This window comes from Tursiops truncatus, chromosome 1 (assembly GCF_011762595.2).
Source record: "Tursiops truncatus isolate mTurTru1 chromosome 1, mTurTru1.mat.Y, whole genome shotgun sequence".
Taxonomy (NCBI): domain Eukaryota; kingdom Metazoa; phylum Chordata; class Mammalia; order Artiodactyla; family Delphinidae; genus Tursiops; species Tursiops truncatus.
Genome location: NC_047034.1, coordinates 14,987,412 through 15,011,820, shown reverse-complemented (window position 1 = coordinate 15,011,820; position 24,409 = coordinate 14,987,412). Strand labels below are relative to the sequence as shown.

The 24,409-nt window shown below is 40.3% G+C and overlaps 1 protein-coding gene across 1 annotated transcript in view; it reads left to right on the top strand.

Annotated features, from left to right (window-relative positions):
• Window positions 1-24,409, top strand: part of ESRRG (estrogen related receptor gamma) — a 213,960-nt gene that overhangs the window by 20,401 nt on the left and 169,150 nt on the right. Inside the window, exon 2 of the mRNA XM_004312775.4 lies at window positions 21,669-22,084. Coding sequence (XP_004312823.1) covers window positions 21,669-22,084 — 416 coding nt within the window. The remainder of the gene's footprint in view (window positions 1-21,668; window positions 22,085-24,409) is intronic.

The window sequence follows — 24,409 nt, the reverse complement described above, 5'->3', positions numbered from 1 at the left end:
AGCCAAATTAGCTTCTTACCTCAACCGACAAATTCTGAAGTCGAAATGAGTCATAATAAGGATTAGTCAGGGAAGCTTGAATTGAACCTATTTCTCCTGCATGTGTGACTCCTTATCAGTCTCCTACTACTTATAATTGCTGGATTCACTTTCTGAAATTAGCAGAGGGGAAAGCAAAGTAAAGACAGAAACCTAGCCCCTTGCATTTTTTCTTCCCTGCCTAGAATGGCAGGGTAAGAATAGGACTATAAAAATATAGTATTTAATGATTATTATTAGAGGAAATGCAGAAATAAAACTATGAAGGAGTGAAGATAGATTCTAGCAGATTGTTGTGAGGTTAAAGATATTTGAAGAGGTCCTTTTGTCTTCAGTTTCTCCTATCTTTTAAACACTGCAATCTGGCTTCTGAAGTTAGAAGTCCCTAAAAGCCTTGTTACCAGTAGTCTGAGTGCCCAGCTCATAGTTATGAGAGTGTGTGTGTGTGTGTGTGTGTGTGTGTATGTGTGTGTGTGTGAGTGTCTGTATGTGTGTCTGGGAGGTAGTCTTTAATCTATTTCAGGTCAGTTTTCCTGAAGGAAGGGTTAAATCAACTGGTTGAGCTGATGATTTTACTCTCCTGTGGTGATATTTTATTTATATGTTAAAATGCTTGGAAAGTGATTAATTTGTCAGGGGAACATCATGTTCCTGTAAATTTGCTGAATATGTAATAAAATTTCCATAACACGGATGGGGAAAATGAAGATTTTTTTTTAAAACCAAAATAGCCAAAGGGTCTTCCTGTATTTCCATCAGTTTATATTTACTTGAATTTCTCCCTTTAAAAACAACAGCTTTGAAAGACTCCTTGCTTGAAGTTAAGGGAGACATCCGAGCTGGTGAGGTTAAAAAAAAAAATAGTGGGGGGAGGAAGGTAATGGAAGAAGAGAGATGGAATGGTGGATTCTGCTGCCTGTTCTCTCTCCCTGGACCAACAATGACTGATACATCCATTAAATTTCAGCCCAGGCTGATTGACTGAGTGGATTTATATAAATTAAAAAATACAGGTCATATACCTTTTCTGATAGACTGTAAATGAGAAATAGGAATTCCTTTAAACCTCAAAGGAGGAAATCCATAGGCGAGGCTTTCGAGTCAATAAAGCACTACAGCATCAACTCTTCTTGCTGTGTTTGTACAATAAGTTTTAGTTAATAGACAAATATTATACCAGCCTTCCCCCTGACTTTTTCCAGCAAGAGGTAATTTGTAAACAAATCCACACAGTGTTGAAGATTTTCCAGCTTTTGTTGCAGTTTGAACTTGTGCTTTCCAGATGGGAAGGAGGCAGAAATCATCCCTTGCTCCGTTTTCTTGGTGTAACAACTGAAAATGGCATTAGTTCAGGAACAATGACTTTTATTCACAGTCATTCTCTCAGCGCCATGTCCATTTGTCCATTGGAATGAGCCACTTATCATGCTTCCAGGTTTTTCCTCTTTCAACATCAAGCGTTATGAAAGGAAAATTCCATTTTTTCCTGGCCCTCCATGACAGGCAGGCTGAAGACTGTGGTCATTTGGATTAAAAACATATCCATCACCACCAGCCGGCAGGTTATTATGATGTCTCCTTTGAATATATGAATTTCATACGCTGCCTGTTGGAAGTCTAAGAATGCCAACTTTTTAGATAAATAATTATCCCATTGGTGACGTACAGCATACTGTTGCCATATTTCTCACTTCTGCAGCATTCTTGCCCTTATCACCCATGACATAAATCTTTGGCTTTCATATTTAATGAAACGACTAGGGTGACAACCCCCTGTACTCAGTATAGTTAACCAATCATACGCCATCATTTGACTATCATTATTTGGTTTTTTTGCGGCAGGTATTTTAGTAGCCCGTTTAGTTTAAATTTGACAGCACATTTGATACAGCAGTGCAGGTAAATACGCAGATCACCTTATTTATATGCTCCCTATGACCTCAGCATGCAGCCTTCAGCTTTGTGAGGTTCCGTGGATAGAAAGATGGATGAAGGAATGAAGTTTCCAGCGTCAGTCAGTGTTATTATCGGAGTCTGATAATCTGTCAGCTGAATTTTGGAGAGGGGGGAGAAATATGGACATGTGGGGGAAGCCTAGGACAGGAGTGACCATTTCTCAAGAGATCCATTTTTGCTAAACCTCAGTTCCCTGAGTCACCAGAATCTCTGGTTCTTTAGGAATGGAAGAGAAGTATCACTCCATCTCTCCTATAGAGGTTTCTGAAGTGATGAAACCAAACTCCTTACTCCATTTCCCATTTCTTGGATCTCCCCACCATCCAAGTTTATTTCTCACTGTGGACCCTAGTTTCCTTGTCTGTAAAATTCGTGCCTATAACTGACCGTCAGTTACGGTGAGTTATATGATTTTCCAGTAAACAAATAGGCCTAGATGTGAGTGTGGAGTTCACATGCAGACATAGATGCTCCAGAAGGAGTCTTGAAATCCTATACATCTTAACTAGTTAGCTACTAGGTAAGAGTGACTGAGTGTTTTATGAGATGGACAGCACTAATTGTTCCCTTTTCCTGATTTCCCGCAATATTCCTTCCTGGACTTCCGATAAGAACAAGAACTGATCCTGCCCTGTCTGTTTGCCTTCTGGAAGATGGAAAGATGAGCTGTCGTAGGACAGCCTTGCCTTAGCAGCAAACAGAGGAGGCAGGGACTTGGGTTTCTGAGGGTGCGACCCAGCGGCTGCTGAGACTGAGAACCATTATGACGAATGCTGTGGGTGGTTGATGTAACTCCAGAGAGACATTTCCCATGGTTCTTGCATGAAGACTGTGCCTCTAGTTATAGGAATCACTTTTTTTTTTCCCCCAGAAGTGGTCATAATAGCTTTATCTACACTCTCGTCTTGTTCTTGTGGTGAGTGGCTAAGATGGTCCAATGTAGTTAAGCAGTTTCAAAAGTTACCTCTAACTTGATTTTCCCCCAGACCTGTGTTAGGTTAGTTGTTATCCATGGGGAATCTGATTGGCGGAATGGGGGGGGGGGAATCGAACCTCATTATTTTCTTGCATAACTTCCATGCAGCCTTCATTCTTAGCACGGTATGTTGACCTCTGAAACACATCACATTTTCCTTGGAAAAGCTTCATTATTATTTAGCGCCCACATCATTCTTGGCACATAGTAGATACTCACTAAAGTTTGTGAACTGATTCTTTTTTTTTTTTAACATCTTTATTGGAGTATAATTGCTTTACACTGGTGTGTTAGTTTCTGCTGTATAACAAAGTGAATCAGCCATACCTATACATATATCCCCGTATCCCCTCCCTCTTGCGTCTCCCTCCCTCCCACCCTCCCTATCCCACCCCTCTAGGTGGTCATAAAGCACCGAGCTGAACTCCCTGTGCTATGCGGCTGCTTCCCACTAGCTATTCATTTGACATTTGGTAGTGTATATATGTCCATGCCACTCTCTCATTCGTCCCAGCTTACCCTTCCCCCTCCCCGTGTCCTCAAGTCCATTCTCTACGTCTGTGTCTTTATTCCTGTCCTGCCCCTAGGTTCTTCAGAACCTTTTTTTTTTTTTAGATTCCATATATATGTGTTAGCACACGGTATTTGTTTGTAGATACTAAAGTTTGTGAGCTGATTCATTTAAAGCTTTGCTATAAACAACTAGCATCACCTCTTAATCTCAGGTGCTGAGAAGTTAAGGAGCTCATTTTGGGTGATGGTGTGAGCTAATGTTGGTGAAAAATCAGTAAAAGTCAGAATACATTATCAAAGTGTTCAAACAAATGTAACTCACAACAAATCCCCAAAGTTGAATAATTTTTTGTGGGAAGCCCAGGTAAGTATGGATTTCTATTTCAAAACTGGGTTCAGATTTATGTTCAGAGTTATTCCAAAAATAGTAACACTTTGGATTTGCATAACCCTCTAAACTTTTCAGAGGTTTTCGTATTTTTTTTCTTTTGGGTCTCAACATTCCTGTGCATTAGATAGTGTGGGCATTAATTAGTACCTGTATTTTAATTATTAGATAACTGAGACATAGCAAATTAATTAATGTATATTAATTATATGTATTGATACAGTTAATTAATGACAAAAGCTAATTGGCCAGGAAGTTCTACCTGGTATCTAGCTCCAGTTTTCCATGCTGTGAAATAAGTTAGTTTCTCCTTATTAGAAGGCTCTAAACCTGTCTCAATAAAATAATAATCATCCCTTCTATGGTATAATAATATAAATAATCTAGTATTTTCTAAGTTGCTAGTGATTTTGACTTTTCAACATTATTATCCTTTGTTCTTAGACATTTAAGGGAATGAGCTACTTTTTTTTTCCTTTTTGTTGTATCTTGGTCCCATCTTTGGGATTGTGGGTTCAAATAGTCATCACAGATAGAGCGTAGCACTTAACTGAGTATACAGTTGTTTAAGAAAATTAAAGCATTGAAAAATAAAATCCTTAGAAGATAGTAGTTATAGGTGTGATGACAGTTGGCATATTTAATTGGCTTCTATAAAGTATTGTTATTAAATCTTTGCAGTTCAGCATTTTGTAGCTCAGAGGACAGAATTTAGATATAGAAAATTCAAGTTCAATTCCGGTTCTATCACAGTTCTGTTTCCTCATCTGTAAAATGGAGAAAACACTTGTCTCACTTTCTGTCTTGAGAATCAGTGTGTGACTGTAACTCCTTTTCTCACTGTTAAAAAGAAAAAGAAAAAAAATCCCGATATCTTCTTGGGATATATGCAGTCATATCAATGTTTCTTAAGAACATTATCTTGAGAATTCACCATACTCTTTGAGAAGTGGCAGAATGGAGGACCATCTATGCCATCAGCTTCATGTCCTTGACTAACTGGTGTCTAGTGTCAGAGGTTTGGTATTTCAAGTTATGTCCCACACTTGTAAGCCAGACATAGAAAATTATTGTGATGAGGTTTATAACAAGGTTTATAAAGAATAATGATGGCTATAGTTGACATAATGCCTTGCAGTTCATTCATTTATTCATTCAACAAACATCTATCAAGTGACAAATTCAAGTAGCTAATATGAGTTCAGCATAATACAAAGTGCTGAGGATACAAAGTCAAACAGGCTGTAGCCCATGTCTTCAAGGAAAATGTTAATTAAAAAAAACCTTTTTTGACATAATTGTACACTCACATGCAGTTGTATGAAATAATGCAGAGAAATGCTGTACTCTTCACCCAGTTTCTTTCAGTGGTAACCACTTGCATAATTATAGTATACAATATCACAACCAGGAAATTGACATTGATAGAGTCCACCGACCTTAGAACTTACAAGTTGCACATGCGTTTGTGCTTGTGTGTGTGAGTTGGTGTGTTTAGTTCTGTTACTGTATATGTAGATTCCTCTGTCCAGCGCCACAGTCAAGATCAAGAACAGTTCCATCATAAGGTGTTCATTTGCTTTGATATTATACTTTATAAGAAATTATACTTCGTCAAAGACATTTTAGGTTGACCGATTCTCATGTATTATTTATGGATCACTGGGGGTGCAAAAACCTCTTTTGATGATGCTTACAATATCTATCTCCTCTTTTTCTCATTTTATTTGCCACCATCTTACTGCAGGCTTTTCTCATCATTTATCTTGCTGGATGGAATAGCTTCCTAGTTGGGCTTTGAACACTGTGAGTTCAGAGGTCTGGTCTATTTTATCAGGTTCTATGCCTGAAACATGATAGGGATGAATGAGTGAGTACATGGGCAGTGCTGCACTCAAAAGTGTGTTTAATGAAGGCACAAATCGGGTTATGTCTTTTCTCCTTAGAAATCTTCAGTAACTTCCCATCTACAAAATAACATCTAATCTGCATACTGTAGTATTTCAAACCTTCCACAGTGTGGCCCCAAACTACTTCCTGAACCCATAGCAAATTCCAGATCCCCTATAGCGTTCTGCAAAACTACCCCCTCCTTCATTCTCTGAGCCTCCCCTGCATTCGCCCACTTCTGGGTCATCCTCCTTCATCCTAAAACGGCCTTTCTCATTCTTTGCTCATTGATACCTTTCTGAACTCAGTGGCACCTTTGCAAATAATTTTTATTCACTCTTCCTATACTATGAGATACAGTTCCCATTTAACAGATTCAGCAACTGAGGTTTGTAGATAACATGTCAGCGCCCACAGTTAGTTGGCACTAACTAAGTAATAATAATGTTGGTGAACTCAAAGCCGGGGCATCTAATTAAAACTCTTATAATCATTTCCTAGTTCACCCTGTAGGTTGTTTTGTTTTGTTTAAATCAAATGTCCTAGCAGGTTTACTTTGACCTAAGGAGATATAAAAATAGCTTTTCTGTGTTTCATGCTGTATCTCACAGATTCTCAAGATTGTGTGAACAACACTCTAATTTAGAAAATTTGTGCCCCAGTGTTTAAAGGTCACCGATTTTTGCGGATGTGAATTTATGGTTTCTTCCTTCATTCACCAGCCCGGGCACAGGAAAGACAGTGTGTTAAGTGCGGTTGTAGAAATAGGCTCACGGAATTATGGGAATATCTAGGGAAAGAGGTGTCAGGAAGGGCTCGCTGGACATGTGATAACTCAGTTGAGGTTTTACTAATGAATAGGAAATGGCTTATTGTTAGGGGGACAGGGAAAGCGAGATGCATTCCAGAGAGAAGGGAAAGCTGGTTGGTAGGAGGAAATACAAGTTGGCAAGCATTGCATATATACGAGGTACAAGGCGGGGAGAAGTGATATTTGGGGTGAGAGAGGATGGCCAGCCAGTGAGGGCAAGGTCCGGACTCCTTGGCTAAGGGGCCTGGTTGTCGACATGTAGAGTGTTGTGGAGCCATTGAAAGAGAGAGGTTGTAAGCTTGGCTAGATTTGTCTTCAGGAATGTGCACAGTTTTATTATTCTGCAGAATCCTCTTTTCAGGAAAACATGAATTAGCTATATAATCATGTCATCTCTCCTTAGCGAAGTACTAAATGCTGTAACCTTCATGTGTATGAAAGTTAAAGGAGGGAAAGAAATGTGCTCTGTGATTTATTTCCTTTCCTGCTAAGGAACACCATGCCGTCTTCCTACTTGAGAAGTAGCTGGTAAATTGGTGATGAAATAATGTTTTAAGTTGATTGAAGTTACTCTGCAAGTTTTCTTTCCTGGAAGCTCCTTTAGAATTATACATTTCTTTTGAAATGTACCAACTCAAGTTTTATATATTGTACTTTTCCCCTGACACATGTTTATTGGGTTTATACTGATACATAAATCATATTTTTAAAACTCAGGTGACTCTCCTCTTTTTCTGATTTCCACGTTTTAAATCCTGTTTCCGTATTCTGTCTCCCATAATATCTACATCCTTATTCCAAACACAAAACCAAAGCAAACCAAAAAAGTTTAAAAGCCCACTGTGAATTACTTACAATGACTCATGACCACATCGCTGCTCACATATTGCCTGTTTACTAAAGCCATTCTATCATGCGCCATGTTTGGATGAAGAAAATGAGGAATGAAGTCAGGTTTGCTTTCTTTACTTCCCAAATATGCACATGGATGCACGGAATTATTTGGTGTTTACAGTAACACATATTTCATGTTTTTAAAAACAGAATACAGAGGGGTGTTTATCATTCAGATCAGTAGAATATTATTCACTATGGGCCTAATCTTGATTTCAGCCTTTGTCCCGTTAATAGGTTAGAAAAAGGTCTGGCCTCAGAGATGGAAAGCTGGAATTTGGACTGAGTTCTGCCTCTAATTCTGGGTGTCCTTGAATTAAGTCATCTGTCTCTCTTCCCTGATACCCTGGGTCCTTGTGTGTAAATCAGAAGTACAGCTAGATGTTGATGAAGAATTTTCTAGGTCTGGCTATTTAAGACCTGGTACAAGGCATAGGAATCGATAGAAACTTCTAGTAATATAAAGTTATTATGTTTAACTTTTTTTGGGGGGGCTGCATCGAGTGGCTTGTGGAATCTTAGTTCCCTGACCAGGGATTGAACCCAGGCCCTCAGCAGTGAGAGTGCGGAGTCCTAGTCACTGGACCGCCAGGGAACTCCCATTATGTTTAAACTTACTGTTCAAAATTTTCTCTTTAGATCAATTTTATCAATAAAATTCACATATAACAAAACACATATTTTCCACGCATGGTTAGATGAGTTTTGACAAAAGTGATCCGTATAACACATACAAAAATATGGTTTAGACATAAGTATAAACAAGGTAGAAAGTGTTAGGGCTTCCCTGGTGGCGCAGTGGTTGAGAGTCCGCCGGCCGATGCAGCGGACACGGGTTCATGGCCCGGTCCGGGAAGATCCCACATGCTGCGGAGCGGCTGGGCCCGTGAGCCATGGCCGCTGAGCCTGCGCGTCCGGAGCCTGTGCTCCGCAACGGGAGAGGCCACAACAGTGAGAGGCCCACGTACCGCAAAAAAAAAAAAAGTGTTAAGGGGAAAAATTTCCTAAATGTCCCCCTCTAGCCATTCCCCACCCCTTGGTCCAGACAACCACTGGTGATTTCTGTCCCTACAGATTAGTTTTGCCTGTTTTAGATCTTCACATAAACAGAATCTTGGAGTGAGCACTCTTTTGTATCTACCTAATTTTTGCTCACCAGAGTATCTCTGATATTGTATGTGGATGATCACAGTTTGTTTCATTTTTATTGTTGACCAGGATATATATACACACACACATATACACACACACACACACACAAACGTATATACATACATATGTATAATTTTATAATTCCATTATATGATAGTTTCTTTTTCTATTCATCAGTGATGGATATTTGATTTGTTTTCAGCTTAGGGCCATTATGAATAAGCGCTGATACACATTTGTGTATCGTTCTTTTTGTGGACATATGTTTTCATTCTTAGTAAATATCTAAGAGTGAATTGTTGTGGCGTAGTAAGTATCCGTTTAATTTCATAAGAAACTTCCAAACTGTTTTTCTAAAAACGTTGGACCGTTTTACACCCTGCCAGCCATGTATGCGAGTTCTGGTTGCACCACACCCTCACCAGCATTTGGTGTTGTCAGTGTTGGGAATGTTAGCCGTTTTTAGGAGTGTGAAGAAAACAAAATTTTCTCTTTAATTTGCAGTTGTAATAGAAACTCTAAAAATTATATAGTACAAATTACTGTGTATGATTTAGGGATATCAGAATTAGCATATTGCTTAATGAATATTGAAAATACTAAGTGTTATTTTATATTTTACCATTTTTAGAATCTCTAATCACTGATATGTGTGTGTGACACCCACTGATGTTTCTATAGCACATGTGTATATATATATGCTCGCGTGTGTATATAAGCATACTTATTCTCATCTCCAGTTTTCTTGTTTGTTACAATGTCCTGAACGATTTCTCTTCTTTCATAATCTACCATGTCTCTTAAAAAGCAGGCTCTTATTATTGCTAATAGTCGAAAATATCTGTCTACCTAGTTAGTCAGAGGATTATATCAGTAAAATGAGAGATTCTTTCCTGAAAATGTACATCTTTATATAACAGATTTAGGATTATTAAAATTGGGTATAAAGATACTACCAGTTCGGTGATGGACTTCACAAGTTAAAGTCTTTTCTACAGAAAAATGTATTTATGGGTGATAATCATGTCTATCGTGAAAATAAATATTTTGATCATAACCTCTCCAGTGACTTACTGACATTGAGGGGTTGATATCCTGTAACCCAGCTAGTGTTCTATGTGACTGGGTTAGAGATCAAAAGGGTAATGCTTCTAATGTTCATAGAAGAATTAGGTAGTGAGCTAGCTGACTAAACGTGTAATCAAAACTTCTCATCCTAGGATTCAAACGATGGCTTTTCTCATTTTGTAATGTATGCCTCCGGATCTTTATGTACCAATGCCTTTAGAGATAACAGATTTTCACAGAGTCAGAAAGCAGTAAAATACACTTAGCAGTAAATCTTTACTGAGTGTAGTTTAATCTTTCTCTGATGCAGAAAGCACTTTATAATTTTATAGCCCCACAGCTTCATTATTGTGAATGCCAGTTATTATATTGGCTAAGAGCAGAAGTGATGTTGAATCAAAACTATGTGCTAATAGAATCTCGGACTGGGAGAGATGGATGTGTGTTTACCTATATACATCCCTTTATTTTAAATTATATATGATTTTTTTTCCATTCTCATTTCCTCCTAGGTTTCCCCCCAGCTTCCCCTCCCCGCCCCTGCCCAGTCTTCTCTACTTTTTCTGAATTTATACATCACTCTCAGTTTCCTTAACAAAAATACAGTTTCAGGCTTTCTCTATGTGAAAACCATGACAAAGTGATTTTATAGCCAGTCCTGAAAGTGACTAAACTTGACAATTGTATTTTATGACAACCTCTGCTTTCATGTCCCCGGCCTACTTTTATATCACCATTTTTTTTTTATCCCAAATATGAACAGTTTCATATCTCTGCATTGGTTGAAAACAAATCCCTTTACCAGGAAGACATTTTAATGGAGCAGAGTATGCTTCACTTAAGTCACCAGAGCCTTTACACCTTAACTCTGTAATATTCAATTTCTCACTCACCAAGAACCAAAGCCTTTTTTTTTTTTTTTTTTTTTTGTGGTGGTTTGTGTTCCTAGGGGTTGGGGAAGAATTAGTATTATGGAACTAAACCAGATTAGGGGGGAATGTGAATTAGATTTGGTAACAGATGGTACTGTGGAAATTAAAGGTTCTTTGCGAATGGAAGCGACAGCAGCTTGTTTCTGTTCTCTCAGTCTCTCCGTTCGTGCACTTGATAGACGGGTATAAATCACAACAATCCTGTCTTGACAGCCAATTTCGAGAATTTGATCTGGTTAAAGACATGACTTTCGTGCTCCACTCCCCAAAACCTGCTTCTACTTTATTTTTACGCAGCACCTTGTCATATTTAGAAAAGCAGACTCACCTGCTTCTCCTTAATGAAATTTTTCATAATTACAGTTTTAGCTGTTTAGTGTTAATTAATTTTCCATTCAGCCTGAATTTTCATAATATCTCTGAGGGATTTTTCCTTCTCTTTATTTCCCCACCATTTTTACTCATGCCTATGCTTTTGTTGTTTCTAAAGATGCTTTTCACTGTCAGAAGTTCTTATCAGAGGCACTATCTGAGAATCCTAATTACCAAAATCATTATTTGGAAAGAGAAAGGCTTTCATGGGAAGTAGTAAAGTTATCAAATCAGAAAAATTTTTAGAGGTATCAGAAGCAGTCACCCAAAGAGCAGTTATTTCAACAAAATTGCACGAAAAGGTGAGTGACAAGGCTTTTTTTTTTTTTCTTTTTGGCTGATAAGAGCTGCAGAAATGTCTGCTCCATCAGCTAAAATAAACCCCACCAAGTAAATCATGTGACCACAATGTGGCCGAACCAGTTTGCGTCTGTGTTGACCCCGTGAGGATCTAGGAAATGTGAATTAAAGTTCAGAGACTCTAAATGAGAGACTAGAAATTCCGAACACATTGGGTGGACTCTTTACAGCCAGCCCCTCAGGTCTGACCAGCTCGGGAGAAAAGAACTAAAGTTGCCTCTGACACATCCACGTGGCATTTGGGCACACAACCTATCAAGGAAAAGGAAATAGAAGAGAGGAGGAAAAAAAAATCACTCCAGAAACAAAGATTCTTTGAGCGAGCAACTAACAGTTGGTAGAAATGCAGCTTCCTACTGGCAGTCAAATCAAATGTAGTGACAACTCAAGGACTCCCCGCTGCTTGCTGACAGCGTGGTGTCACACACGGGGACAAACATTCACTTAAACACTGATTGCAGAGAATTGCCCATTCCGCCAACACCTCCCACCAAAAACGTCATGAGCAAAACGAGAGCCATTTCTAGGAAGAAACCAAGAGTTCTGCTCCCTGGATCCCACCAGATGATCATGGCACTATTTGGCCTTTGGTCACCCGCTGGGAAGGATTCCTCAGTTGACTGTAGTTGCTGTGGTTGCATTGTTATGTAGCAGGTTGTTGGCTACGTACTTTTTCTTTCTCCTGAAGCACGTACATGCGTGTGCACACACACGTGCATGCACACACACACACACACGCACACACACACGTGCACTGCCCTAACCGTGAAGCTTGGCTAAGTGCAGTAGCAGCCAAGGGAACAAAAGGAAGTTCGGGAAGTGTGCTTTCATGCAGTAGCCCTTGCGCTCAGTCTCATCTGAGTCACAAGCCAGCATGGGTTTTATTTGAGTAAAATCTTGGGTTGGCCAAAAAGTTCGTTTGGGTTTTTTCAGGCCAACCCAGTATAATTTTTTTTTTTAATGGCAGCAGTTATTTTAGAAAGCACGTGGGCTCATCCTGCCATTTGACTAGGCAGGATGAGGGTCAGAGTGCGGTAGAGACCTGCCTCCGGTCACACAGCACTGAGTCCCCAGCTGGAACCACAGCGCTCCTCCCTGTAGCGCTGTAAGAAGACACAGTTTGCTGAGAAATGAAGGAGAAGGCAGACAAGGTGTGAGAACCCTGGTGTCCTACTTTTTTTTTTTTTTTTTTTTTGCGGTACGCGAGCCTCTCACTGTTGTGGCCTCTCCCGTTGTGGAGCACAGGCTCCGGACGCGCAGGCTCAGCGGCCATGGCTCACGGGCCCAGCCGCTCCGCGGCATGTGGGATCTTCCCAGACCGGGGCACGAACCCGTGTCCCCAGTATCGGCAGGCGGACCCTCAACCACTGTGCCACCAGGGAAGCCCTGTCCTACTCAGAATTGAGACTAAGATTCAGAAATTTTTCTCTGCACGTTTATCTTTGGACCTTTGAATGACAGACCACAAGCGAGTCCTTCCGATCTGAAATGGCTTCTATTGTCTTCGCTGGATGGTGTCTCACTGCTGAATAATCTCTTTTACAAAACCCATAATGCTGCAGAACAAATCCTTCGTCATTTGCATGGCTTGAATTAAATATATGCATATATATATGTTATTTTTCATTGCCTGCAAGTAGTGGCTTGGGTGTTTAAGCTTCACCTTCTCTTCAGGCAACTAGCTCAATGAAATGTTTTCTTTTAAAGAAAGAAGACAGAGGAAGGAGTCTTAGGATTAATAATTAGCTGATTTCCCCTCCCCCACACCTCCCCCCAACTCTCCTACTTCAGCTGAACAACACCTAATACCAACAGAATATCATGGTAACCTCTGCTATCATAGATCACCCCCAGACCAGCTGCTTTTGCATCCAGATGTTAACTACTGCAAACTAAGCTATTAAGTTAAAAGTATAAATATAGTTTAACCACTGTCCAACAGGGGAAGATGTGGTTTATTATCTGGTGGTACTATGAATCTCCCTCTAACATAGAAATGTTCCAAAATGCTCGAAGCATTTTATTTATGCTTATTTATTTCAACAGTGATTCCTCCTCAGCATCTCAGCTTTCTCCCCACTGTGACTCACCCAGTTTCCGGGAGTGTTTCAGAGTTCCACTCCAGAGGAACTGGCCTGTCTCTATGGAGGCAGCTGGCTTATTGGTCATTGTAATTGCTTTTGCAAAACATTTTCTTAATGAGTAAAGGGTGACATCAGTATTATGATCTCAATATCCTTACATCAACTCTTGATAGCATTCTTATTTCCTCTTCCAGCGTAGCAAAGAGAATAGGAAAGGGAGATTCAGGCAGCCTGAGTTTTCATTGACCTGGATTTGATTTGTGAACTCCATCACTGGAGTGTGTGTAAAGCATCTATATTCGATTTTTAATTTGTAAAGATCAGTGCATAGACTTTCTATGAGTTGAATGTCTGTTTATTTCTGCTCTAGCGAGATGCCTTTAGAAGGTCTTCGTTTAGCTGTCAGTCCCCCCGCTGTTGTGTCGGCTTTTTCTCTTCCGTGTGCTCCTTGACTGCTTGAAAACAGAATTGTCTGAACACAGGCAAACTTTATTGATCCATATTTCTGTTTGAAAGACCAGAGATTTGTAGAAGGAGGAGACTATTTCTTTTCTCTAGAAAGCTTACTGCAGAGGAGGTCTGCTCATGGCATAGTAAATCTCTAAGACTGAATAAATGTTACATTCAGCATATATCCTAAGCTTCATTTTGATGATTTATCTTAGGTAGTTTTTTACCCCATACTAACCTTCTTTTTCTGGCAGGGTCCCCACCTTGTGCCCAGGGCTGTTTCACTCTACCCTGGAGATAGTGATCCGGTCAATACTTGGGCATATCCTACATCAAGATGTAGAGCACGTGATTCTAAAGCCCTTCTGGGCCTCTGGCTTTTGGTCCCAGGGGAGTAACTTGTGTAAGGAAAGAACGCTCCTTAGGGATTGGAGATAAAATGCTTGTTTTGCATCCCTTGTGCATCTGAGTTGCTGACTAGACAGTTCTTGACGTTGTCTTCTAATATCCATAGGTGTCCTGGACTTGGGCAGTTGTGAGGATATAGTTAATTAAGCTGCATTAAGGCAAATATACACACTTGTTAAAACACTTAATTTGCCTCAGTAATATTGATTACATGGCAGAAGTTTGTTTAAACTGAATGGTATTTTTTTCCCCTACTGCTACAGTCCTTGCATGCAATCTGTGTAATAGCTAATAGCCATCATCAGTTAAATATCATGTTAGTTGTAAAGTAATGTCATAAGAATTGATTTGGACTTGGCAGTGGAGGAGAGCTCTCCCTTCAAAGCCAATGTAGGTGATTAGCCAGAGTTTTAAGCAGAATCATGGTTCATATAAACTGTGTATATTTTATAGACTTATAGCTGCTCTATATTACATGAGAGCCCATTATATTAAAGAAAAGCTCAGACAGTTAATTATGCAAAACATCATGTATGCAATTACCCAGTATTATTATGCATTTAACAGTCTTATTGATTTGCCAGTAGCTCGCTTACTGTATTTAGAGCTATAACCAAGGGATGCGCACCCCCAGATTGACATAGGTCCAAGAAAACAAGCTAAGGAAGAATTACACTAGTAAACGCTCCTGCATCAGATCAAATCCTTCAATGCAGAAACTGTCAACAACTGTAATGAGCAACACATTGTGATATCACAGGACCATTTCTTTACCCATTAATAAAGTTTATCAACCAGGAAGCATCAGAAATCACCTGGTAATGCAAACGGAAGCAATTGCAATTGCCAACGTCTAAAATAGTCTGGATAGCTTAACAAGGCGCTGGGCAGTGGCTTCTGGCTGGAATGGCACAGTAAGAAAGGATGCGGGTACTTCCTAACCCATACACTTAGAACACAGTGTGAACAGTGCACTTCTCTTTGCTGAAAAGGAATGGAATCCATTTCTCTTCCTTTGTTTTAGGAACAACAGCAGGAGGAAAGGCACAAGGTTTTATAGGTCTTTCTCTATATCCGATTGGATGGCCAACCATCCTGGGTTGTCTGGACTAAGGAAGTCCCAGGACATGAGATTTCAGTGATTAAATCAGGATAGTCGACCAACCTAATTTCAGAGCAAAATGGAACACTGGAGCCCTAAAAGCAGATAGGGTTTCAGCAAGGTCCTTCCTGGTCATGGTTTAGCCCTAGGTATGAAATTATAATCCTGGGGTGCTTTCAGCGACTGGCCAGAAATGAGTTCCAAGTGTCCTGTTTTTATTTGTCCTAAACTTCTTTGCTTAGTGTAGCACACGTGGCCCTTGACAGAATTGGGAGAGCGTTCAGCTTACACAGAGGCTCCAATTTGTTACTTGAAGGAGCTGGTCCCTGCTTCCCACACAACTTAGTTACATCTCTTGTCAACATCTCAAGCGTCAGCTTTGTGGGGAGCTGTTTGCTTACTCTGGTTCTTGACAGTAAGTTGCAAAGTGTCTTTTAGACTGTACGCACAAGTTATTTGTTCAAAGAATCAAGAAGCGGTATCACTAAATCACTGTGATCATGTTATGCAGACCTCTGTTCCATTAGATGGGCCTCCACGTTTATTAAAGAAGACCTAAAGTAATATCTAAGCGTGTGTGCATATGTGTGCATGTGTTTTCATCTTTCTGGCGTGTGGGTCAGGATTTACGATTCCTTCTTTACAATTAATGGTCTCCTTCTGTTAGGTTAACCAGGCAGACCTGAAGATATTTCTTATTAAAAGAAAAAATCCTCTCTCTTCCTTCCCCAACTAAGCCAGTGTACCTTAATGCAATGATGATATGTTAGACCCAGCAGTTGTCAAAGCAGCGTATTACTGTGATGCCGTAATGACACCCTGTCTCTGTAAAGTAGTCATGTTTTCTCAAATCACACGTTGCACCGTTGATTTCTGACATGACACTTCATTCGGTTGCTTTCTCTGTCTTCAGCATCACCATTCTTTGACAATAGCAGCTGGTGCCCATTTTGTTACTAAGTGATTCACATTTTGCCACTTTACGAGAGTGCAATTAGTTGAAGCAGGAGAGAAAAAAAAGAAGCTCATTGTAAAGTGGCGTGCTTGAAGTTGTAACTCAGACTGCCAGCGGAGCTGCTGGGGTCGTGAGCTTTGAAGCCTGGGCCTCGGGGAGCTGCTGCCTTAGTCTCGGAGGTTTTCTTCTAAAAGCATTAAAACAAAACCCCAAACCTGTAGGCTAATAAAAGCTTCTTATTTTTTGAAACAAAAATACTTAAATATTCAATCTGGTGATTTCGGCAGGTAGAAAACCGACCAATCCTTATAGCTTCATTCCTATTTTGGATAGGTTAAGTTATGAGCAGTAGGACTTTTGATAACCTTCCTTTCCAACCCTGAAGTTCCCTGATTCAGTGAGAGAACTAAGGAGTCTGTCTTCTTATTTCTCTCTCTCTCTCTCCTCATATTTGTAAACTCGCAGGTTTGCTGGCTCCATTGTTGTTATGTAAAAATTTGAGATATAAATTGATAAAGTGTTTGGAATTTATAATGATGATGGGTACCTTTTCTGGCCCTTAAGGATGACAAGGAAGAAAATAAACTAGTGAATTGTTTAGTTGTCATTTATTTAGCCTATTTCGGTGTCTGTCACTGAAATATAGGTATAATAAAATTTCAAAAAATCTTGCTTTGGTGTTAAAATCAGGAAGGCCAAAGAAGACCTGTACACATGTGTTGCACTGATGCACCACTTTTTTTAGGAGGGAAATAAAGTAGCAAATGAACTCAGGTTTGGTATAAAATTCAACAGGTGAAATGCAGCTGCGTATTACGAACTTTTATTGGGTTGGCCAAAACGTTTGTTCGGGTTTAGGTGAAACTAAAAGACACATTTTTAACTTTCACGAAGAACTGTTGAACAACGTATTCACTAACCGAATGAATGTTTTGGGCAACCCAATAGTTTGGTGAAAGGATTAATAATATTTAATCATATATAAGCCTATGGAACGTAGGCTTAAGTCCCTTCTGGGAAATGTAGACCACTCTGGACACCTACACATTGCCCAGAAATTCACAGCAGTTCACTCATAGTCACACGTTTACCTGGATCTAGGTAGCCTCTCTGAAAACAAGCTTGATAATTATAATATGAATGGAATATTAACTTACAGATGATCTTGTTTTCCCCTCCAGCAGCAACTTTAATTGATTCTTATTCTTTTTGTCTGTCACTTTCTCCCTATACATGAACACCTGTACGTACAGTTAATCAACTGTCAAAAATTACATTTTTAAATAGTCCAGCAACCAAGAAGCGTTATTTGCCTGATCATTAGCATCTAACACCAAAGATAAATGTTACTCTTGCTAACCCTTAGGCAAGGCTGGGCAAGAAGTTCCTATGTTGAAGCAGGATCATCAGAATTTATATATAAATGTATATATATGTATATATGTATAATATATATAATAGAACATATATAGAATATATATAGAATACAGAAGACTATACCTCAAACTGTATTGAAAATACTTTCTAAAGCACTGCAATGTCTCTGGCCTCCAGAAGGCTGTTATACCCCTCAAATTTAGTTTCTTATATGGAAAATAAATGTTATTCTTGACATGGTTATTTCTCCCTCCAGTTTATTCTCAGGGTGTTCACTCAGAGAAGATGTTTAGAAAGTTGCTTCTCTTTTTCCCTTGTGTCTCCCATCATTTCTCTTAAAATAATAAAATAAAAACAACTCTACGTAGCCTTTAAAATAAATATTTCCCACATTTTTCCGACACATGTTATTCTATTTGTAATTCTTAACTAAGTTTAGATTTTTATTAATCCAACGTGACCTAAAATTGCGTTAACAGCACTATGTGGAATTGGACTTACTCTCTTTGGCTCCGGATAAAGCCATCATCTTGAAAATGGCTCTTTCCGACAAAAAGGTGTTCTTTTGAAATAAAGTCTTATTCACTACATTCCTCTTAGAGTTAATGTGAATTTTAGTGCCTCTAATTTTAGGTTGAAGTGAAGTCTAGAATAAAACCCACCAGCTGACAATTGAATTTATAGATAGTTGTGAATGTCTCAGGCTTCAATAATAGAGCTGTAGAATTTCAGAGACAGAGAGGGAGAGAATTAAGACCCACTGTAGTTTTAGGGTATAATGTAATGGTATCTAGGAAACGTTCAGTGTAATGAGCTAAGTAGTAATTAGGAGACAACTGTGTTCTTTCAGAAGAGTCTGTTTCGGTGTCACTCCAGACCCTGGGGAGAGTGACTCAACAGGGTAGCCTTGTAGCCAGCGTGGTGGCTTCTTCAGCCACTTTTCCACTCATGGGTGAGTGTGAATGTCATAGAGCCTCTGTGTGTGCCAGCACTACCCCTCTTTGCTTGGCTATTTAAAAAACATCAGTGAACACCTTGAAAAACTCTCTGTTGGCTTCAGGACATTTCCGCACTGGACTTTGGAGTCAGCCCTGAGTTGAAATCCCGACTCTTCCACTTCCAAACTGTATGACTTTCAGGAAATTGTTTGATGTCTGAGGCTCTGTTTCCTAAAGAGTAATACCTCCCTCACAAGGTTGTCTTGGGGATTAAATGAGGTAATATTTGTAAAGTACTCAGGTCAATGCCTGACATGTAGTAAGCACTTGATAAATGGCAACTCTATTATTATTTCCACTGGGCAAAAAGGTATTCATTAAGGAAGCAGTTCATGTCTGAGAAGAAACATGTAAAACCTACAGCACTGATCCAGCATGTTCACTTTCCTTTACAGCTACAATGGCCAGACTTGTGTAGGAGAAGAGATTGTCCCTGTCCAAAGGCTTCCCTGACCACTTGAACTTCCTGAATTTTCTTGCTTCCATCCAGATTATTGCAAAGTTAGGGGCTGAGATTTTCGAGGAGACAGCTGGCTGGAGACACCCAATTTTTCAAAGACCTTAACAACATGCATTTGACACATAAACATTTGGTGACTTTGCAAATAACCCTTCCATAAATAGGAGGGTGATTCCTCGCCTTGTTTCTCAGTCAAGACTTCTGCACATTTTAGAAGTCCATGAGAAAAAGCCCGAGGGAAAGAAAATTGGGATAAAATTGAACAGAGACAATCCAAGAAGAGAGAGAGAGAGAAAAGAGGGCCCAGGGAAAGGGTGGTCAGTTTTGTGATCAAGCAGCTCAGAGCAACTCTCCTTGGGAAAAAGAAAAAATGATTAAGAAATGGTGCCTCGCAGGCAGATGGCGAAAGAGTTAATTGTCATGGCTGTGAGAAATTCAGTGCCAGAGAGAGGAAAGGGGAGCAACTGTGTTTTAGTACCCTAATAACTTCTAACTGTAGTCTAAGATCATAATGTATGTGCGAGCAGTCCAGTAATTATAAGGTAATAAGTGAAGTGGTAGAGTAAGTGCTTTAAATTAAAAGGAATTTGCAGGGCTGCTGTAAGTCAGTGCCGACCCGCTTTCTTTCAAACGTTGACTTGAGGAAAAGTGCTTAGCCCAGGGTGCAAGCTGGGAGACAAGGAGAGCGATCTATTAATTACAGAGCTCATTAACAGTGACGGAACAAGGCAGCAGATGCGGGAGGGAGCGGACGCCTGGTTCAGGCTGGAGGGGGGGATATTTTTTCTTTCACTAGCTCTTGAGGAAAGGACAACCCAAGTGGGTGGGCGAAAGCAAGAAGATATCTTTGTGGATTTCTCCTTCCTGTTTGCTCTCTCCACATCCTGAGTTTGCTTTACTTTAGAAAGCAGCACAGAACTTCCGATGGGAAATCTGCTAGGTAAGAGGCAAACTTCTTGTTCTGGATGCTTTGCTCTTGAGACCGCCTTCTCGGAACCGTTCAGTGAACATTCCCTGATAGGAAATAACCATATTTTTCTTCGTTTGAAAGTAGCAGAACAGTGGGGGAAGGGGGCACCCGGAGGAGAGCATGAAATTTGTGATAAAATATCATTAGATTTATAGTGAAAGAGATAATTGCATCCCTTCGGTTATCCTGTGACTACTCCCCCAAATTCCAGTGAATGACCATTACCCTGTGGGATTCCCATAAATCAACTTTCCACCGGGAAGCAATTATCTAAGTTTGTTTCTCAACGGTCACCTCTTCTTTGTATAGTGGGCTCTCAGAAGGTTCCTAGAGACTTGGCTAAAAGGGGTTTTGCACTATGGCGAACGGGAAAGAAAATAGGACCAATTACATCTTTTCATCTAATTACCTCTTCAGAAATTTAATCACCTACGGGTCTGACAAAGTAAGAGGGGCAGTCTGTTTCTTCTAGATAAGAGAGAGAGTTTGTTAGATTAGATGCTTCATCATATTTCCTTTTAGGAGGTATGATGTTAAAAGACCAAAGGAAGGGGAGAAAAAGAGACCATCGCAAATCTCATTTTTTCAGGGCAAAATTTGATACATCCTTACTTTGCTGAATATGAAGTATCAGGTTTATGGATTCACAGGTATACTGAAGGCTCAAATGGCTTTTAGTGATTCCTCTCTTCAACAGTGGCAAATCGCACATGCAGACACGGACACATGTAAACACATGTACATGTTTATTAATCAGTGCTGGTGATCATTTCACTGTTTTGTGGGCTCTAGGAAATAATCCTTAAATATTGGCTAGCATTTTATCCTTGATGTCTTTCTGTATCGCTAAATGTCTAGGAAATAGAGCAATTTAATTAAAGAGGCAACGTGATTGAGGATATATTCCCTGTGTGTCTTAGATCAATAAAAGACACAGTTATGCTTATGGAAGCGTGCTGACAAACAGTAATTACAGAGCTGAGGAATCATCTGTTCAGCCTTGACAATAAAAGTTTAGTTCTGCTCATAATAAAATGACTGCAACATCAGAAAATGGAAGAGAAAAGTAGAGTGAGGATAAGGGTAATTTTAGAAGTGATATGGACTTTGCAAATTACTCCTCTTCCATGGATAAATTTAGAATCTAGAGAGTTGATTTAGATACTGACAGTGGTTCTCCAAGAGAAAGGTACAATGAAAGGAACTGGATCAGTTAGAGCTTTTGTTTATGGCCTGTCTGGGCACTTTGATGTAACCCTGTCACGCCCTTATGCTGATTACCTTGTTGTAGAACAAGAGATATTGACTAGAGAATGATGTGTAGTCCTTAGTTCTTAGGCAGCACTCTCAAAGAGCAATGTCTTTAACGTATGAATTCTCTTTTTTTTTTCTCCTTTCCATCTTTTTTTGCACTTTCTCTATTTTTTCACCTTCTCTTTGTTTCTACCTATTTTGGTATCTCTGTTTGACACTCTCTCCTCTTTCTCTCTGTTTGCACCTCCCTAAACCTCAGGCTTCTCTGCAGAATGTCAAACAAAGATCGACACATTGATTCCAGCTGTTCGTCCTTCATCAAGACGGAACCCTCCAGCCCGGCCTCCCTGACGGACAGCGTCAACCACCACAGCCCAGGTGGCTCTTCAGACGCCAGCGGGAGCTACAGTTCAACCATGAATGGCCATCAGAACGGACTTGACTCGCCACCTCTCTACCCTTCTGCTCCTATCCTAGGAGGTAGTGGGCCTGTCCGGAAACTGTACGATGACTGCTCCAGCACCATTGTTGAAGACCCCCAGACCAAGTGCGAATACATGCTCAACTCGATGCCCAAGAGACTGTGTTTAGTGTGCGGTGACATCGCATCTGGGTACCACTATGGGGTAGCATCCTGTGAAGCCTGCAAGGCATTCTTCAAGAGGACAATTCAAGGTGAGTGAGGGTTGCACCTGGCGATACCCACCCTCCTCCAGCCTCATGTGATGGTTGGTTGGTTGGTTTTTGTGGTTCTGGTCCTTGTTAGTCAAGTTGAGCATTTTTTTTTTTTTTTTTGCGGTACGCGGACCTCTCACTGCTGTGGCCTCTCCCGTTGCGGAGCACAGGCTCCGGACTCGCAGGCTCAGCGGCCATGGCTCACGGGCCCAGCCGCTCCGCGGCATGTGGGATCTTCCCGGACCGGGGCACGAACCCGTGTCCCCTGCATCGGCAGGCAGACTCCCAACCACGGCACCACCAGGGAAGCCCAAGTTGTGCATTCTTAATTCTATCCTGAGTATAAAATAGAAATAGGTTAAAATTGATAGTGGAGGATTTGTAGAATAGACTCCACCCCCCCACCCCCATATGTTCCCTATCAATTCCACGTTTACTATCAAGCTCTAAAGATGGAATGATAATAAGCTTTGGGTGGAGTTTAAAAGAGCACAGCTGTTATTAGAGCAGTGGGGGTCTGGATAGCAACTGAACCGATGCGCACTGGATAAATAGTGCTTTTACCTCTTCCGTTCTTCGTATAGCTAAAATGATAAATATTTTAGACCAGTGGTTTTCAAACTAGAGTGTGCATCAAACCCGCCTGGAGAGCTTGTGAAAATGCAGATCACCCACTCCCAGAGCTTCTGATTCATTACATCTGTTTCAGGTAGGGGGTCTGAGAATTTATATTTCTAACAAATTTTCAGATGATGCCGATGTTGCTGGTCCAGGAACTACACTTTTGAGAATCACTTCTCTAAACAAATTTAATTTTCTACACCCTTCCTTCTTTTCCTGTGGTTGGATGTACTTTCCCCACCTTTTTAATAAATTTGTGTGAAAAAGCTTCCAAACTGTACCAAAATATGAAATATGCCTCCAACGTATGTAAGACATACCCAAACCTTTATAGATCTCCGGATTTATAAATAACAATATTATTTCCCACCGAAAAATGTAGAAAAACATGACTGAAATTTGTATGTGACCCTTTAAACTAGGAATCCACAATACAAAACTCAGCTCCTTTTCAAAGCTATAGATAATTACAGAAAATTAATTTTCTTACAGAAAATTACTTTTCACTTGTTTAGATCCTTTGTGATACACTTTTGAAGAAAATAGAGGAAGGGAAGAATCATTGTTTATTGAGGATCCCCAGCACACCAGTGATTCTATTCTGCTCTGCTCCGTGGTTTACAAAGTGTATCTTCTGGGAATGTCCTGGCGGTCCAGTGGTTAGGACTCCACACTTTCACTGCTGAGGGCCCAGGTTCACTCTCTAGTCGGGGAACTGAGATTCCACAAACCACGTAGCATGGCCAAAACAAAAATACCCAAAATGTATCTTCTTAACCAGTTATAGAGATAAGTGCGTTTTCCCTCATGTCAGTGGTTCTCAACTTTGCAGGCTCACTGGAGTCACCTGGAGACATAAAAAAGAAATACTGATGCCTAGGCTCATACCCCCAAATTCAGAATTAATTGGCCTTGGGTGTAGCCAGGGCAAGCGGGGATTTATGAAAGCTTCCTAGTTAATGCTTCATCTAAAGCCAAGGTTAAGAACCACTGCACCCTACCGTGCTGTGTTCTGTGACAGTGCTTCTGAAGGTGTGGCTGCTATCAGTATCACCAGGGAATTTGTTAGAAATGCAGATTCCCATCCTTCATCCCAGATTACCTCCGTTAGAATCCCTGGGGGAGGGCCCAGCAATTTGTGCTTTGCCAAGCCCTCCAGGTAACTCTGATGCTCACCCGAGTTTGAGAACCACAGCTCTGTTACCGTGTCGCTGCTCATTTACCGCTGACAACTCTTCTTTTTCATCTAGTGGTCCCTTGTTGGACATAACTGAAATCAGTTTAATAATTGTGTGACACGCTTACTGGTTTTTAAAGTGCAAAGGAGATGATGTTTGTTAAACTCTACTCCTTCTAAATGTTTTAACAAAAGGTGATTCTGAACCCCTTTATGAGCACAGAGAGTAATCTTCTACCCTTTCCTTTTAAGAGCATGTGGGCGGGCAAGTCTTTTCGCCCAGTAGCACTGAAGATCTTAGTGATTGTCCTTAGTGGAACAGGTGGTACCATCTCCCATTGCCTTTGTGCCATCTATCACATAATCACTTCCTTGATGTATGGCTGATGAATACACAGTTAAAGAGCTAAAGTGCACAGTTGTTCAAGGTATCATAACTCTTACATAATAGAGTGGATCTATCAGCCTAATCTTTTCACGGCCTTTCATAGTTTTAACGGAAGAACACAAGCCAAGTTAGTGTGGAG